At 38.4% G+C, this 18,853-nt stretch overlaps 1 protein-coding gene across 8 annotated transcripts in view; it reads left to right on the top strand.

Moving 5' to 3' along the window:
* PARN (poly(A)-specific ribonuclease) overlaps positions 1-18,853 on the top strand; it is a 45,325-nt gene that overhangs the window by 7,140 nt on the left and 19,332 nt on the right. For 6 of the 8 annotated variants that reach the window (XM_062503332.1, XM_062503333.1, XM_062503335.1 and 3 more), the window contains 9 exons: positions 1,713-1,769; positions 2,606-2,683; positions 3,792-3,835; positions 4,323-4,365; positions 6,030-6,105; positions 7,161-7,271; positions 7,357-7,426; positions 13,784-13,839; positions 16,872-16,958. In XM_062503332.1, coding sequence (XP_062359316.1) covers positions 1,713-1,769; positions 2,606-2,683; positions 3,792-3,835; positions 4,323-4,365; positions 6,030-6,105; positions 7,161-7,271; positions 7,357-7,426; positions 13,784-13,839; positions 16,872-16,958 — 622 coding nt within the window. The remainder of the gene's footprint in view (positions 1-1,712; positions 1,770-2,605; positions 2,684-3,791; positions 3,836-4,322; positions 4,366-6,029; positions 6,106-7,160; positions 7,272-7,356; positions 7,427-13,783; positions 13,840-16,871; positions 16,959-18,853) is intronic. The other 2 variants (XM_062503339.1, XM_062503334.1) reach the window with 1 other exon arrangement.

The raw sequence follows: 18,853 nt of genomic DNA, 5'->3' as shown, positions 1-18,853 counted from the left end.
TATTGTTTACCTTTGGTTTGCTGTGGCTGGCAGAATTTGATTTTCTAAATTCTACCAGATAACTTAGGCTTTGCAACAGAGCTGAAGGAGTTGCAAGGCACTCTTTTAATTTTAAGAGTGGAATTTGTGGAATACTGAATGATATTCTGGAGTAGTGACTACCTCCTTTTGTGAGACTCTGCTGTCACAGATGTGTGGCCTAGTAGGAGGAACCATCATTTTCCTGCAGAAAGTCTTGAGCAAGTTGTTACATGGTTTGATTCAGTCTCTCCTTCTCTACAAAGCTTGCTTGCTCTTGGTTGTCTGAGTTAGTGTCCTGTAAAGTGAATGTGTCATTTCTCGATAGAACCTGACCAGGAGGTCACACTTGCTGTGTTCAGGCACTCTCACTATTTATTGGACTTTGTATTTTGATTACTGAGTGATGCAAATTTCAGGAGGTCATAAAACTTGAATTGTGGGAGCTCCTGATCAAACTCTTGTGATCTGTGCTTTCGTATATCAATATAAAGTCAGTTTGGGTGGAGCAAATAATATTTCTATGCAGAAAGCCTTTGAAGAGGGAAAGAGATATCTAAAGAGACATTAACTCATGTTAATGTTAATGACATCTCTTTTTCCAGAACGCAGGTCAGGAACAATTCACTATTCAATAGGGTTTTCTGAAGTGTTTTTAGTGGGGGTATTACTTGCTTGGACTATCAGCATTCAGAGCTGAACTAAAGTAACAGTGAATGTTTTTATTGAATTTTAGTTCAGGTTGAATAAAGACAGATAACACAAGGAAGAAATTGCTTCCCTAGACCTGAAAAAAAAAAATCTATTACAGAGCAGTCTGTGCTATAGGCAGAGCCCTCCAAGTTAATCAAAAGTCAGTTTATGCAACTGCAGTGTTATATAATGTGAGTCACACATTATAATGTTTCTCCTTGGTTTTGTTTATATGATAATGAAGAGTATTTCTTTCCCAGGCTGTGTTAGGATAAAAGTATGGTCTGATTTAATGAGAGTAACAATCAAGATTCAACCTGTTGCATATATAATAATCTATGTAAAAAGTACAGCTGAAGAGATGTAGGTTAATTTTGATACCTTCTGAGCTGTTTGCAGTGTCGCAGCTGCTGAGCGCTGTTGAAAGTCACGTGCTGACAGTGAACTGACTGCAGCTGTTACTGCTCTGGTTGGGGTGAAGTTACCCTTCTTTGTAGCAGCCTGTATTTTGCTGTGCTTTGCTTTGTGGCTAAAACACCATACAGTGATACCATCCATGTGTTTTGTCTACTGCTGAACAGCTCTTGCTCAGTGTCAAGGCTTTCTCTCCCACCCTCCCCCAAAAGCAAGGAGACTGGAGGGGAGGGACTGTCATTTTCCTTATCCACAAATCTTATTGTCTCTCTTTGAATTTCGGGTGAGTGGAGTGAGCAAAGGGCAGAGTGGCTGCTTGGTTTCTGGCCAGGGGCAACCCAGGACAGCAGCTTGTGACTCATCCTACTTGACAGTGAACTAGAGCTACATATAAAATGGGAGTTCTGTGAGCAGCATCCTACTTTTACCTCTTGTGTCTTCCAAATATTGACATTTCCTTTGTGGTCTGTTCTTGGCTATATCTGAGAAAAAGTTTGAGGCAAACTGGGGGCATCTGGCAGCTTGCAGGTACAGTTTTGGCTGTATTTGTATTTATGTCTCACTTATGTCAGAATCTTTGCTTACAGGAAGAATTGAATGATGCTGTAGGATTTTCCAGAGTTGTTCATGCCATTGCTAATTCTGTAAGTTAATGTGATTTTTTAACCTACCTTTGTTCATAAGAACAAACAAATAATTCAAAGAAAGGATTCTTTTGGTGTTCCATTATGAAATACAAGTTAAAGTGACATTCTATGTTGCTTCATGTTTTACTGTGGTTGAGAGTAGTAGGTTAAGTAAGCTAAAACTCAAGAATGACATGAAGAATCTTCCTATCTGTAAGAGTCAAGATTAGCAATTTCTTAGGGCTCTTAAGCTTTGTTGGCTTTTTTTTCTCTATTCTGAAAACACTGTGGGGTTTTTTTTCCTTTTTTTTTTTCCTGGCAGTTAAAGGCTCTCAAAGAAGGACTGTTGTAATGTCAAATGAATCAAAATTAACATTTAAAAAACTGCTTGAGCTTTTTTCAAGTAGCTTGCTTTTACAACATCTGGCATAAAAGGTTCTGCACTGTGAGGAGTCAGACCATGCCCTTAATAACTATTGTATATTACAACCATAAGGAATATATTGTGTGTTGTCATATAAGTAAATTAAAAGGTAATGAACTGAGAAATGCTTTGACTTCAATCTTAAATAGATTACATTTGGAAACCAAGTTGTAAGCAGCTGTTCTAGTGCATCTTCTCAACATATGAAGCTGTGGAAGCCTGTGATAAATGGGTGGGAGTTGAGGAAAGAGGAGTGGCTGCTCTGAGAGAACTGAGGAGTGTGTGAGCCAGGCAGAGAGTAAATGGGGAGGTTTGATGGGCATTTGTTCCCAGGTGCCCTTGGCTGGCATCTGGGATAGGGTTTTTCACAGATTCCATTTGCTATGGCCAGGCCTGTAAGTGTAACAGACATTTAATGTTATTTTCACAGGGCAAGCTTGTTATTGGGCACAACATGCTGCTGGATGTTATGCACACCATACATCAATTCTATTGTCCTCTACCTGATGTAAGTAATCCTTTTAGTGTTCAGATGATGAAATGAATGCCTTAATGTATTTGTCTTTTATCTCCACACTTTCTTCTAAATGGAAGATTGGTCAGTCTGTGAGGTAGAGAAAAGTATTTTTAAAAAATCCGTTTGTTACTTCTGGGCTGCTGCCTTAATGTTATAAATATTTATATAGAAAGTTTAGTCAGATTATTCTTCTTTGCATTTTTAAAATGTTCAAATCAGATAGTAGAGTTGGGATTTTGCTTATATTAGGTGTATTTAACTGACTGAAGTGTTATAAGACATTGGTGTGGAGTTTCAGCACAATTATGTGGCTGTTTTCCCCTTTGTAGTTTACAAAATGGGAATGTGTGTTTTTAAATAATATAGTGCACTTAATAAAATGATAAGCAGTCTTGTAGCAGGATGATGTTCACTGTGATGAAGAGTTGTAGTGTCAGAATAACTGGAGGGAGCACACTTTGACTGCAGCAGGGCAGCCTAACAGTTCATGACTGGGCAATTTAGTTAAACTAAGCAGTGTATTGGCACCAAAAACGTGTGAGGAAGCCTCACTGGAAGGATGGCTCACATGACGTTGTTACTTGCAGTCTTAAAGGGCTTGTGGGTGTTTGGGGAAAGACTTGATCGTAAGATGGGAAAAAGAAGTTTGGGACTGGTTTGGATGGTGTTGGAATGTAAGCAATTGTCAGTAGTTCCTGTGTTTTTAACCCTTAGCAGATCTAAACCTGTAGGCAGTCACTGCATACATGGAGTGACTGCTTATGTTCCATTGAAATACTAAATGTTGGGAGCACTTAAGAACTGTTAACTAGGTTGGAATCAGAAGTAGCCTAGGGTATAAAACAGGATAAGGTGTTGGCAGTGACAGAACATTTTATTACTAATGACAGACAAATCAGAAATACTGTACTCTATAGTTGTGTGTAATTGCAGGTGGTGTCTGGTAGTAAGACAAATACATCTCTTACAGTGAGAATTCATTTACTGTAGCTCACTTTTAGAGGCTGTCTGGATAATTGTAGCTACTGCTCTCTGTCCTCTCGAGACTGTAAACAGTTCACTGACTTGGATTTTATGTTCTGGTTTAATATTAAATTAGGACCTAAGTGAGTTCAAGGAAGTGACATCATGTGTCTTTCCCCGGTAAGTTCTTAGTTCAAACTTTTAACCATTTCAGTGTAGTTTTAGCAAGCTGATACTTTTTGTCCTAGCTTTGTACCCTAGCTGTTACTGCAAAAGAAATTGAAATCAAGTTAGATAAATACAGTCTTTAGAATAATTTTGAGCAGCTTTTTTTTTTCAGAAAAGCAGTGCTGTTGGTTCACTTCTTGGCAAAAGATGCATCCTTGCTTCTCCCCTCGGTTTTGCATGATTGATGTTTTGAATCTACACTTTATTTGGAACAAGGTTTATTTGTTACAAGTTGTTTGCATCTCTTGCCGTTCCATGGTTGTTGTCCTTTTTCATGCTGAACAAAGCCAAGGAATGTTTTGACTGTTCCAAATCCAACAGTAATTTTCAGTAGGGTTTATCTGCTGGTTCCCAGGTAGTACACTAAAACACTTTTTGGGAATTTGGCAAAATGGGCATTCTTTTGTTTCAACCTATTTAGCTCTTATTTTGTTTCTAGGTTACTGGATACTAAACTGATGGCAAGTACACAACCTTTTAAGGTAAATTAATGTTCTGGAATGATTTGAAGATAAAATTTGCATTCGTACATATGTATTGAAACAAATTGCATTTCTTTATAGAGAAAGATGTCTAATAATATTTTCTGTGATGCTCCTTTTATTGTAGAAGATTTTTCTTTACTCCTTATCTAAACTTACAGAATTGATAGAATGCAAATTTTTGCTTTCCTACTAGTGACTTTTGTGTTTGAAGTTTTATGGTAACATGGTAGCTTTAGATTCCAAACTATGCAGAGTTTTTGCTAGGTAAAATGTGATTAGTAGATTTTGTTCTTCTTGTTAAGCAGCATGTACCCTCAGGAGATAAAAAAGGTGCTCTTCATGAACAAATAGGATCTGGAAGCTGCTTGTATATTCAAAGCCTTAGACTGCTGTGAATGCTGACTTAGATTTGTTTGGAAAAATGCTTCATCATCATTTGGTTCTCCTGTGGCCTTTGCTTAGTGGGTAGTCAGTAGGAGGAAAAAAAATTACAGGTTTCTTTTAAAATCACAGCATGAGTTTTATTCCTCTTAAGAGGTATTGAGATAAGTGTTCATAAGTTCTTGTTTTCCCATGTGCCTTTGAACTAATTAAAGAACATGCTGTGGAAGCAGCATCTGTCTTTGTGAATAGCTCTGGGACTCCAGAGCATGGCATAAAGAAGTGCTGTTAAATACACTCATAGGTATTGTCAGGTTTGAGTTGCACACTGCTGTGTTAAGAAAAGAGGCTTTGGCATCCTGAAAAGTAAGAATCCTCCACAAGTTTTATGTTTGGTACAGCTATGTTGATATTTGTAATTCTGCAGGAGATGCTTAGGGTTTTAGGCTGTTGTTATGAAGTCCTGCTTTGGATTGCCAAATTAATTATGTGAGCTTGTTCATTGTACTTAGTTCTTGATAACTTTTCAGTCTGCAGACTTGAGGAGTGTAAACAGCTAAACTTGATTGAGAATCAAAGGAAATCTGGTCCTCATAGATCTCAGACAACTTTAAGAAAGATTGTGTGAGATCTCTTTGCTTTCTCTGGCTGTTGATTCTGCCTGTTCCCATTGCAATGATTGACAACATGTATTTGATTATGAACTTCAGCGAGGAATTAATCTGTAATGCATTTTTGTGGCTTTTTATTTTTTGCATATAATTTATCAGTAGATTCACTGATGCTACTCAACTTTAGTTGAAGTATAGGCGAAACTTTGATTGTCAGGCTTCTTTCACTGTCTCTGTATTACTTTAAATCAACAATATTTACACTTGTAAAACTATTCAAGAATGTCCAGTCAGCAAGCACATTTCAATACTCACCTTGAATGCCATTACCCATTATGATCAATATTTAGAATGTTTGCCTAGCTGTTTGTGATGCCTTTTTCCTTTCCACATGTACCCTGCATGAAAGCAGATTCAAATAGAAATATTACTTTGGCATAATCCCTCAGTAATTCTGAGCAGTATTAATAAATGCTTATGACTCATTATGATGCAAGTGCGGCAAGGCAACTGAAATTTTTCTTGACACACCTCTGTTGAAATAGGGCTGTGTCTAAATCCTTAGAGAACACAAGGTGGCAGCAGTAAATGTAACTTTAATCCTATTTGATTTTAGTTTCCAGGGAAAATGTGCTTGGCATTGGCAATTAATGATGGCTTTTCTTGCAGGAGATCATTAATAATACATCACTTGCAGAACTGGAAAAGCGTTTAAAAGAGGTTCCATTCAGCCCTCCTAAAGTTGGTAAGGACATATCAAAATGCTCTTATTTCTTTAATGTTTTCCTCTTTCAAAGGAAAAAAAATTATTACTTTTGTTCTTAGTCTGAAATATAAATTCCCCTGCTAATACTTAGTGTTTTGATATAGGGACTTTAAATGAGGGCACTGTACATATAGTGCAATTGTTTTTAGAAGTATACCTGGAACTTAATAGGAATCCAGCCAGTAAAAGAATGGATATGTTCAGTGAACAGCAGTTTCTTCCTCTTCTAATGATGGATTTTTTTTCTTTTAGGTTGATTTTTGGCGATTAATTTGAAATTTGTTTAAAACTTTCATTTGGTGCTTGTCCTTCAGATCAAAGCCAGAGCACTCCAAGAGGCACTTGGACAAAGCCAAGAAAACTTACACAGTAGTGATCAGTCATGTGTGTTCTAGAAATTACTAAAATTCTTCTAGTAGGAAAAGGGTTTTTTGCTTTAAGGTGAACACAAAGATATTTAATCAAAGGGCAAGCTTAGCTCAGGGTTCTGGCATTTTTATTAAGCTGCTGATTTAGAAATGGGAGAGCAGTACTGAAGAGTCGAGTATGTTGAAAGAGAAATTTTCAATGCTTGATCAAAATCAAGATGAGTAGTACTTTTTATGTTGCTGAAATGTGCAGACCATAAACACCAAATGCATTTGTCAATAAAAACATCCTTAAATTACTTAGTTTAGTCTTCATTTAAATATCTTGAAAAATCTGACTGTAGCTCAGTCAGATGGCTGGTAAACAGGTTAATAGTGAAGCTTTCAATTTGACTGAGTGTCTGTTGTCTTAAATGCAAGTCAGAAAAAAAGATCCTCTTTGTGGGGGATTCCACTGTCATTGTCTGACAATTAATACTCCATCTTAGGTCTGGTGGTTAAGGGCTTTTTATTAGGAAAGACTTTACAACTTGTGAACCTATTCTTATTTTAAAATTCCAAACACAACTGCTTTTCTAAGCAGTTATGCTTATGTTATGCTCTGGCAAAATAAGCCTGTGGGTAAGCATACAGGACTACCTGTTATAAATGTCTTTTTCCCCTCAGAAAGTGCAGAAGGATTTCCAAGTTATGATACAGCATCTGAACAGCTCCATGAAGCAGGATACGATGCTTACATTACTGGACTGTGCTTCATTTCCATGGCTAATTTCCTAGGTATGTGTGAAGTCTTTTCCAAACCTTCACCCTGGTGCTGTCTGTAGCTGCTTATTACATACTGAATTTATTCTTCATTCATCAGGTTCATTCCTCAGTCCTCCGAAAAACCATGTGTCTGCTAGATCAAAACTCATTGAACCTTTTTTTAACAAGTAAGTAGTTGCATAAACAACCTGCTAAGACATGGAAGTACATCACCAGCTTTAGCAGATCTACCTCTAGCCTTGGAATCAGTAGCTAACTGCATTTTTCTTTGAACTCAGCTTTTTTTTGCTTTCTGATTCATGCTGGTTATGCTGGAGGGGCTATGAAATAAATACCTTTTCTTTTGAGGAGGGTGGTTTACTTTCTGATGATGTGTGAAAGGACATTTAGAAGAGTACCTGGACTTCTTTAATGGCCTTGCCCATGCCACTGTTGAGGATATATTTACAATTTAGAAAATAATTTCTGGAGTAAGCTTTGGGAGTAGTGGAACTGAAGAAAAATTAGTCAGGTGTTCTTGATGTTGGAGGACCCTCAGTAACTGGTAGTAGTGAAAACTGACTTGCTCAGCAGTCTGGAAAAACTAAAATATCCCTGTGGTAATGTCAATCCAAATGACACAAAGTGTTGGTATTAACATTGTTGGGTAGCCCATTTTAAGATGGTGTAAGAATTTTACGTGTATGATTTACGGCATGATGCTGTGAGCAGTATTTTGCTTTTGAATTGGATCCTCGTGCAAATTCCTCAAACAAATTGAAGTAAGACTTGCTCTAGAAACCTTTATGCACAGAGTTGGTGCTTTACATAATTAATCTGTAGATTTTACCTTGGGAAACTTCTAAAGATGCTGCCATCTGTCATGTAAAGGAAAAGGAGTTGAAATTAAAAATATTCTAGTACTTACTGTGTTTAAATTCGGGAGAAAGTCCATCCTTTCAAACCTGTAATACAAGAATTGGCAAAATTAATTATTTTAGCTTCAGTGGGCCCACACAAATGAGGAAATCATTGTGATCAATGGCTTTCACCTTTTCATTGTTCTGAAAATCACATCACTATAGTGACAGCAGTTATGTGATTCTCTTGACACTGAAACATGCAAGGCAGTAGCTCCATATATTTTAGCAGATGTTACAAATATTCCTTAGATGAAACATGGACCCACAGTGACTGCTTGATTTGAATATAAGGTGAAGATAGAATTGATCAGCACAATTTCATTTTAAGATGGGATTTGTCACTTGGTGGTTTCCAGGAGCACCAACATACACATGCCAAGTAGTAGGTGCCAATTGAGCAGGTTAATATTTCAATCATTAGCCAGAATTCTTTCTAGAGATGCATATTTGCAACAATTACAAAGAGCAGCTTCTAGAGCTGTAACAATAGTACATTAAATTTAAGCTTTTCAAATTAATTTTATGCTTAAAATGTGGCATTCCTCTAGGAATGACATTTTGAAGTTGTGAGAGTGAGTGAGAGGAAGCCTGCTGTATCTGTTCTAAATTCAGGTTTAACACTGCCTGACTGTAAAGAAAGGAGGAGTTAATAAACTGTAGGGAGAGCAGCTTTCTTTTTTTTTTTTTTTTTTTTTTTTTTTTTTTTTTTTTTAATTTATTTTTGTTTAGCAAGAACTGAAAATTACTGTTTGCAAGAAAAGAATGTTTCTCCATACTGCCATTATTCAGAACTTGTAGCATCTTGTTTCAGAATAGCTATATATTTTTAAATCACGGAAACTTGGAAGACCTGCCATGTGTTACTTTCACATGATTTTAGAAGCTTTGCCACATTCTAATATCTGCCACATCACCTAAGTCAGAGCCTAGAGGTGAGACTATCTCACCTTTTCCTTACACTGAACAGGCCAAGGCTTGTATTTTTAAAGTTAGTTTTCTTTCTCATATAATGCAAACTAACAAACCAGAATAAGATAACTTTTTGTTGTTATTGGTTTTTTTATTATTATTTTTAAATAAAGAACATTTAAGTACATGTCAGAAGTCAGAGCTTGAGGTGTTTAAATGAATAAGTCTTTTACTCTGTTCATTCAGTCCTTGCAGGTCTCTGCAGCACGTGGTGTTTTTAGCACCTGTAGTAGCATCCAGGGCTCTGCAGTTCAGAGTTCCCTAAAGGTCCTTAGTGAGTGTGTTGCTTCTGGGGCTTTTTGGCAGGCATGCTCTGAGCAGCCAGCCAGCTTCATGCTACACCTATTTGTCTCTAGTTTGTGGTCTAGAATCTTCCCCTAGCTGAGCGTCCTCTCTTCCTGCTGGGAAGAAAAAAAATCTCTCTTCCTCCTTCCTCCAGAAGTTCTACCTGATCCTGTGGGCAGCAGTCAGAACAAGGAAACCTTTTCCTTTGTGCTGTAGTCATGTTCTTCAAGCAAAACACAAACTACAACATGCAAACAGTAAGCTAAACACATGAAAGTTATACCTTGTGTCACAAGTTTTTCCTGAAAGAAGCTGACAAGAGGAGTTTATTGTAGGGCAGCTATTTGAAGCAGTGCTCTCAGTTTGAGCTGTTACCCAGATAGTCTTGAAAATGTTCTTTAAAACAGACCATGATTATTTCAGTTGCTTATAAAGCCCTGATTTCAAGATCTCTGTATATTAGATGTTAATACTTAAATACAGTTTAGTGGTTAAACTTTCATGTCATCGCTAGGATTTTGGAATTGTTTCCTGTTTGCATGGGCTTGTCACTAATATGATTTAAATTAGTAAATTTAAATTAAAAAATCAGGTTTTGATTTTTATGAACTTTGATTTCAAATGAAGGCAATAATTCTTTCAAGAGTAATTTTGATGTTTTTCAAGTATGTCAGCAAAATGATGGAACTTCCTGACTGGCTGTTCAAGAGTGATGGCCAGGATATAGGTCAATGATGAACATAGGTAAAAATCCTCAGTTTTAGGGCTTTTGTGAGGGTGGAACTGATTAAAAACGGATTTTCCCTTAGGGCTGTTTGGCTCTTTTAGGCATAATGCAATAAGTTATATGATAAACAACTCAATAAGCCAGGAATTCCAGAGATGCATTTCTGTGATCTTTATTGTATATACAACATCTTTGAAAAATCTGTTTGTCTGCTGTAAGTAATCCCCAATTAACATTTATGAGTTGATATGATGGGACTCTTTATTGCAGTATCTAAACTCTTGTGTGTATAATTTGGAGACTGTTACTGTCTCTTACACTTTCGAGTTGGTTTGAAATTTTTTGGTTTAGGGCAACAGTTCTTCCATAACTTCCTGCCCCTGCCCACAAGCCCCTCACAAACTTTTAATGACAATGTTCTTTTGTATCTCCTTGGGTTGTTTGAATGTTTTTTATTCTTTTGATGTAGCTGGAGGCAGGGACTGGAAGAGATGTAGAGAAATGAGAACACCATGTTTTATTGAGCTGAACAGCATCATGGTCTGTAGAAATAGAAATGAGCTTAGAAATGTTTTTTATGCAATGGATATCAGAAACCAAAATCCATGCAAATCACTTGGGTTTATGCTATATTTGTAGAAAGTTTCTCATAGGGAGCTGTGTTCTCTGGCATGTATTGGAAATCTCTGAGCTTTTCTATATTAATTTACTTTTCTTTGCAAAATTACTGCCAAAGGTGATTGGTGTGCTTTTGTGCAGTTTGACCAATAACTTCTCACAGTGTAGGAGTAAACAGTTGTTCTTGTGCCTGCAGCCACATGTGGCTGAAGTAGTCACAGACCTGGACTGGTAAACTGAGCTGGGTTTAAAAAAATATCTTCTCTTTTTTCAGCTGGATCAGTTTCTCTGCACAGTTCACCACACATCTGTGAAAACTTTCATCCTAGCTCAGTGCAGAGGAGCAGTGTTGACTTCTTGAGACTAGTTATGCACTGCTGTGACTGGCACAATGATAGCCTTCCTCTCCTCATTTTATTTGACTTGCCCCAGAAACAATTGTCTTCCAAGTAGCTTCCTCAAAATACCTTACAGTTCTTCTTGAGAAATGGATCTCTGTCCTCTGACTGTGTGATCTGGCTGTAGTCCCTAAACAGTTTAGGAAAAAACATTTTTTTTGGCTTGGTCTCTTTAACTTCTAAAGAAATGTAGCCATGACAGTGATTTTCACAACATTAACTCACAACTTCATGAATCGAGCTAATTTAATATAGAGTTCATGCTGTCTTCCAGGAAAGTCTTATTGATTTAAATGTTCTGCAGATCGATGGGGAATCTTAGAACCATACTTATGGATACTTAATTATGGATTATGTTGGAACTCTGTGTTCATAATCCATGTGGTGTAAGTTAGTGCTACAAGATGCAGTTACTTCTGAAACACACCTGAAGTGTGCTTAATAATAAAATCAGTATTTGGACTACAGGGGGTGGTATGTGTGTTTGTGTGTGTATGTGCTGTTTAGTGACATAATTGTTTGGCAGACAAATAAATGTAGGATTTGTCTCGGGGAATAAAAAACTGATCCTAATTAATTTCAGGTGTGTGTTTTTTGGTTTTTTTTTTTTTTTTTCAGAAGTCTGTTCTTCCAGTTGGCCACTGTAATGCTTTCCTCAATATGATAAAACCTGGGGGAGGAGGGCTTAACTAGTCTTCTCCCCAGAAACTTTTGGTGTGTTATTAGTAGATTTAATCTTTATTTTTATGAAAACACACAAAACTTACTATTTGAATGCTTCAAAAAGTAGTAGGTTCCAAGAACTTGGCAGAGGTTTGTTCAGATAACTCAGCTTAAAAAAAAACCTGCTTGCTTTTTTTTTTTTTTTTTTTTTTTAAATAAAACCTCCCACTTTTGCTGTCCTGCATGGATGATGGACATCTATCCAGCAAAGACTAAACTGCTTTGACTGACTAGTAGGAAAACTGTATTTAGCTTGTTTAGGCTGTGCTTATCCCCTGCACTGGGGTCTGAAGAGGGCTCTATGTCTTACTAACTGTGGCACTGACATTTCAGATGAAGATGTGAGCAGACATCATAGGTAGTAAATCAAATTGAGCACTTTTTGGCAGTCTGCAGTCCAGCTTACTGGCAAAGCACAAATCCCAGTTCTTTTCTGCCCAGCTGGGTGCCATGTTATGGTGCTGTGATCCTGCTTAATGTCTTCCACTAGAGTCGGAATGTAGTCACATCCCTTCTGTTGCTCCTTGGAGGAGGTGTCCCATGCTCCCTCTTTCTTTTCCCTTTCCTTTATTTCCATAAAATATACCCTTCTGGTGTGATCTCTGTGCCTCCTTGTTTTCTGGGTGGAGCCACTCCTGTCCAGTTTAGACAGACAGCTGTGCTCAAGCCAAGTCCACAGGAGTGTGGCACCTAAGGGTAAACATAAAAAGAAACTCTGGCTTCCTTGTAGAATGTCTTCATTATTGAGTGCAGTGCTGGAACGGATGAAATTTCTGAAGTAAATTGGTGGAGATGTTTCTGATTTTTATTGATAAAGTTCCTTTCAGGTTCTGCAGTGTTCAGCAGGATGCAGTTCATATTAGACTGTACCTTTCCTGAGCCTCAGAAGATAAATTAGGTGGATCAGTGTGTGGCACAACTGGTGCCAGTTCTCACAGCCTGTGGCTCACACGTGAACCTTCCATACAACACATTTTACCTCAGTGTTTGGGTTTTTTCTTTGTCCTGTTTGTAGCAAAACCAGGTTAACAACAGCGTTCCAGTAGACTTATCAGTGATACAGGGAATCATAAGGGCATGATACTGAAAGTTCTTGGAACTGCTAGTGAGTGTGGTATGGTACAAAGAATCTCTAGGCAATTACAGATCAGTCTGTACACTTAAAAAACCTCAGCTGTTTACATCAGTTTGTACTTACAGTTGAATGCTGTAACTGCAATCTGATAAGCATTTTAGAAGCTTTTTAAAGTTATGATTAAAAGGTTGCTTATTTTAGCCTTCCAATGAACACTGTACGCAGCAAAAGTTTTGTAATATCAGTGTGGCATCTGTACCTCTGACAGGATTTTAAACTTCATCTTTGGAAGGAAATAGTTTTCAGAGCTGAATAAGAGCTTTTATTGAAAGCATTTCCTGAATGTTTGGAGGCACTCTTTGGCTACATGTTGAAGAGGAAAAGACATTCCAGTTATCTCCAAAGAAGTCATGATGGCTTTTGTTTTAAGATCCATTCTATGTAAAGCATGTTGGAGTGCTCAGAAAATTGGGAGATTTATGTGTATTTGGAATGATGGCAGCATTTGAACTACCCACTGTGCAAGGGGCTCTTACTGCACAGAATTGCCACTTCCTTGCTTGTCTTTACTGTTTTCAGCAGTAACAATTTAGGCCTTTTTTTGCCCTTGTTTTCTTGAATAAGTAAAATTCCTGGCATGATGCCAAGTAACTTTTGACTCTGATTGTTATATAAGAGATTGTCCTTAGAGGAATCTGCCTGTTTTAATATACCTTAAGATAAGTTTGGGATGGTTAATTCTGCTTCTTCAGAAAAAAAAGTGTAAACTATAAAAAGGAAAAGGTCTTCAGGCAGAAATTTGCTAATAGTTTCCTTTTTGCTTCTAGGCTATTTCTTATGAGAGTAATGGACATTCCGTATCTCAATTTGGAAGGACCAGACTGTAAGTAGCTTCTTTCATTCTAATCTTAGTACCATTCTGACAAACTTCCTGGAGGAGGAAGTATAAAGATGAATTATATATATCTAAAGCAAAGATATCACCATATTTATCAGCTGTGTTTAGGTTATTAGCTACTTACAAAATTATTTAAATGTGCCTGCTCCCTTGTTTTCCTTTAACAACATAGTAAACCCAGAAATTCTTCAACTTTGACCAGAGAATCTGCATTATAAAGGGCGCTGACAAGAACAAATTAAGTTAATGTTACTAAATGAGAGAGTTTGAAATTAACAGCTTTATTGTTATTTTGGGTTACTATTCTTATGTACTATATCACATAAAAAGTGGGATCTTTTTATGTCCTCTCACTCCAGCAGAAAATGCAAACTAGTGAATAGCAAATGATTGTGAAAATCTTGTGGCCACTTTGTTTCTCAGTTGTCATGCAGTAGTATTTCTCCTTAACTTCAGCCTAAACACCGGGATTCTTTTGCCACATGGGATTATGATAATGGAAAAATGCTACTTAAAACATTTATACCTTCCTGGTTATTTCAGTTTACATACCTGGAGTTGTAAACATTTGATAATATATTTAAATGAAAATAGATTCTACTAATGTAAATGTCCTTACTGTTATGGGATATTTCATTATGAGGGGGAAAACTTTGGATGAGGATTCCCATTGGTGCCTTGACTTAGGAAAGTGTGAAGCCTTGGAGATCAGTCTGGTCCTTGATTAGATAAAACCTTATTTTTATATTGTGGAGTCTTATACACAGTGTATTGGAAATTATACTCATTGCATTGGAAAGCCCAGACTGGAGTGTGACTATTAGATGCCAGTGTAATAGTAAGAGAATGCAGTTCTAGAGAGATGGAAGTAACCATTCGAGAGGAAAATACAAGTTTTAAGGGCATATATTTAATTTTAAATTCAGTTAGGTGGTCAGATCACTGAGCTCAGGCTCTGCTGGAAGGGTAATCTAATTATGTTGCATCTTCCTTCCCCAACTGTTTGATACTGAGTGGAAGAATGGGTAAATACTTTGGGTCATTGAGAGAGTGCCAAAGCTAATTTGTAAAGATGCTACTTCCATTTACTGGCCAACTTACAGGATTGTTTTGATACTTTGCCAAGAAGGGTTGCCAAAAAAGAGTCTGCCTCTGAAAGTCTGTCTCTTTTATCTGAAAGCCACTCCTGTAGAACAGACTGATGCAGGTGTTCCAGGAGAACCTGGGCCAAGGAGGCTTTCTAAGCCTCAAAACAGAAAGCATTGCAGGGGTGGCATGTCAGGCTGGCTGTTTTAGCCACTTTTGTTGCTGTTCTGAGGTACAAACACCACTGTAGGTTGAGGAAGCTGCCTGGTGGTTGTCTGTGGGGGACTGTTTTGCAGAGAAGCAAAACCACCTAAAGCGTACAGCCAGGTTTTTGTGGGAGGTGCACTTGGAGTCTGCGTTTTTGAAAGAGAGATGAGGCCCAGCTGACTGGGTGACTGTTGTGAGTTGTATGTTTCTGTTTGTCAGGTAGTGAAATAGCAGGCTAGTGCAATTTTTCCTGAAATAATGGATTTCAGTAACATATGCTAAGTAGTATTAAATATGTGAATGTGACTTTCATCATCTTTTATTACTGTGTGCTATAAACTCATTTAAAAGAATGGAAGTTGATGCACAAAATGACTGCAAAGCAAAAAAGAATCCAATACTTTTCACCCAAGTAGGGAGAAGTTAGAGATTTTAACAGCAGGTTCACTGGAATTTAAGAATAAACAGATACAAGAAGGTTAAGAATCGTTTGTTTTCTCTAATCAGTATAAAAAGGCTATAATATCTGAAGCTGGAGTTGTTCATGCTATGATTTTCTACTACTGAATCACAAATAATTAAACTTTGAGTTGTTCTCCTGTTCAGTAAGCTGTACAGCAATTAATTCATCTTCTGTTGCTTATGGAGTTTTTGTGTTTGACTTGTGTAGTGGAAAAAAAAAAGAATTTTAGTCCTTAAAAAATACTGTGTCCTTTTTGTTTAAGTAGTAGATTTAGGGAACAGGATTTCACCTGTGCTCATGAAGAAATTGCTTCCCTTAACTACTTGTGTCTCTGTCCAGCCTGAGCTCTCAGTGCTCATATACTCCTGTATATAGCAATGTGTTGTGCATAACAAAATAGATCTCTGCAGATACCCGTGGAAAGGCTTAATTAATGATCTTCAAATAGTTTCATGGGAAAAGGTAAAATATTTCTTTTTTTTTTGCCCCTGAAAATAAAGTATTCCACTTGTTTCTTTTAAAAATATGATAAGAATTCATAGGTTATAGAAGCTCACATCTGTAGTGAAAGGAACTTCAGGTAGGAGAAATGTGCAAAAGTAAGATATACAGTGATAATTTCTGCTGTATCTTACCTTTCCAGCAGTTTGATTTGGATTCTCTCTCTCAAATTCACAAACCTTAAAATGACTTTCAGTATGCACTATAGACTTCTATACTTCTTTAGATATAGGCCTAGATGAGCTGTCTTTTTTTCGTGCTGTGATTTTTAATAATAATAAATTCAGTGTGTATGTTCTAGCTTGTATCTAATATTATATGAAACTGAGTTGAACATTGCTTCACAGGAAGTTTTTTATTAACAGAAAACTGGCAAAAATTGAACAATCGCTAAGACTTTTTTAAAGGTGGAGCATGAAGAGGCTGTTGATATATATATATTTTTTTTTCTTTTTTTTCCCCTTCTCTCCTTGAACTTGGTTTGGTGCAAGGGATAGGAAGGACTACATTTATGGGCATTTCCCTCTGCAGGAGATGCTGTTTCATTTTCTTAACAGATGAGCTAGTAGGAATTAATATCTTCACATCTAAGCGCAGGCACATTCTTACTGTACCTGATGTAGCTTCATAAATCTTGCCCTGTTTTGTCTTTTAAAAAAGAAATGGAAGAAAAAAGCTACATGAGTACGTTATATGATTAAGATATTTTAAAGATAATAGCAGTGACTCTTATTTTAACAAAAGGATTTTTGTTTTGTAGTGCAGCCCAAACGAGATCATGTTCTTCATGTTACTTTTCCCAAAGAGTGGAAGACTAGTGACCTATACCAGCTTTTCAGTGCCTTTGGTGAGTGATATTCTCTCTTTTTGTTGTTATTGTTTTGTTGTTGTTTTTCTTATTAGCAGGTTAAACTTCTGGTTTGTTTTGTTATTTTTAGTCTATGGGTGGAGACTTATTCCTAGTGTAGGTAATGATGAATCTTTTTTTGTATTTTTTGAATGGGGTCCTGTGGTCTTTGTAATGATGTGTTGAAAATTACTGTTCTTAAAGGCTGCTTTTTAGAAGTCTTTATTTGGTGCTTGTTGAATATTGTGAGTATTTTATCCTTTTATTTACAACCTCTCCTGTAAGGATGCAAGGGTTTATATAGGTGGAAAAAGGGAATGGGGATTGGTGTGAGGCAGATTGAGGCTTTAGGAGCAAGGTTCATCCTGCAGTTGGTGTGAAGCCAAACTCCAGCACAGGCAAGCAAGCAAGCTTGAAAACAACCAATTTCGTTTTCCAGATTGTGAACACCATCCAAGTGAGAAGAAACAGTAAAAAGGGTGATTAATAACTGAGGACCAGTAGTTGCTCTACTAAGTAGAAATATAAAATGTAGATACTTGGACAGCTGAACTAATTGATGGTGGTCCCCTCCTTGTCTCTTGTGACTTGGTCCTCTGTCTGTGCAGGGTCTCTGGAGCTGTATCACAAACCCTCAGTTCCTTGTGAGCATTCGTTCTTCACTGCAGCAGGGGTCAGGGTACTGGATAGGACTTAGTAGCCCTGGCTGGGAAATGTACAACACAAGAGAGTAGAGATGGCAGCGTGTTCCTGGAGCTGCTGTTCAGGATCAGGACCATGGCTCAGAGCCACTTCCCAGCAGTTTTTGTCCTGCAGTTCCTGGTGCTGTTCATGGTCAGGACCATGGCTCAGACCCGGTTCCCAGCAGGTTTTATCCTGCAGTTCCTGGTGCTGTTCATGGTAAGGACCATGGCTCAGACCCGGTTCCCAGCAGGTTTTATCCTGCAGTTCCTGGTGCTGTTCATGGTCAGGACCATGGCTCAGACCCGGTTCCCAGCAGGTTTTATCCTGCAGTTCCTGGTGCTGTTCATGGTAAGGACCATGGCTCAGACCCGGTTCCCAGCAGGTTTTATCCTGCAGTTCCTGGTGCTGTTCATGGTAAGGACCATGGCTCAGACCCGGTTCCCAGCAGGTTTTATCCCGCAGTTCCTGGTGCTGTTCATGGTCAGGACCATGGCTCAGACCCGGTTCCCAGCAGGTTTTATCCTGCAGTTCCTGGTGCTGTTCATGGTCAGGACCATGGCTCAGACCCGGTTCCCAGCAGGTTTTATCCTGCAGTTCCTGGTGCTGTTCATGGTAAGGACCATGGCTCAGACCCGGTTCCCAGCAGGTTTTATCCTGCAGTTCCTGGTGCTGTTCATGGTCAGGACCATGGCTCAGACCCGGTTCCCAGCAGGTTTTATCCCGCAGTTCCTGGTGCTGTTCATGGTAAGGACCATGGCTCAGACCCGGTTCCCAGCAGGTTTTATCCTGCAGTTCCTGGTGCTGTTCATGGTCAGGACCATGGCTCAGACCCGGTTCCCAGCAGGTTTTATCCTGCAGTTCCTGGTGCTGTTCATGGTCAGGACCATGGCTCAGACCCGGTTCCCAGCAGGTTTTATCCTGCAGTTCCTGGTGCTGTTCATGGTCAGGACCATGGCTCAGACCCGGTTCCCAGCAGGTTTTATCCCGCAGTTCCTGGTGCTGTTCATGGTCAGGACCATGGCTCAGACCCGGTTCCCAGCAGGTTTTATCCCGCAGTTCCTGGCGCCGCTTTCCGTGCGTGGGGACGGCACCGCCGCCAGGGGGCGCGCTCACCCCCCCGCTCCATGCCCGCTTTGGGAATTGCCGATTCCTGCACTTGTCCGGGTTTTAGAGCTGGGTGTTTTCATATTTCGTTTTACAAACTCCCGGTT

This window comes from Cinclus cinclus, chromosome 16, assembly GCF_963662255.1.
Source record: "Cinclus cinclus chromosome 16, bCinCin1.1, whole genome shotgun sequence".
In the NCBI taxonomy this organism is placed as follows: Eukaryota; Metazoa; Chordata; class Aves; order Passeriformes; family Cinclidae; genus Cinclus; species Cinclus cinclus.
The sequence above is the reverse complement of the archived record's forward strand: the minus strand, read 5'-3'. Positions and strand labels throughout refer to the sequence as shown.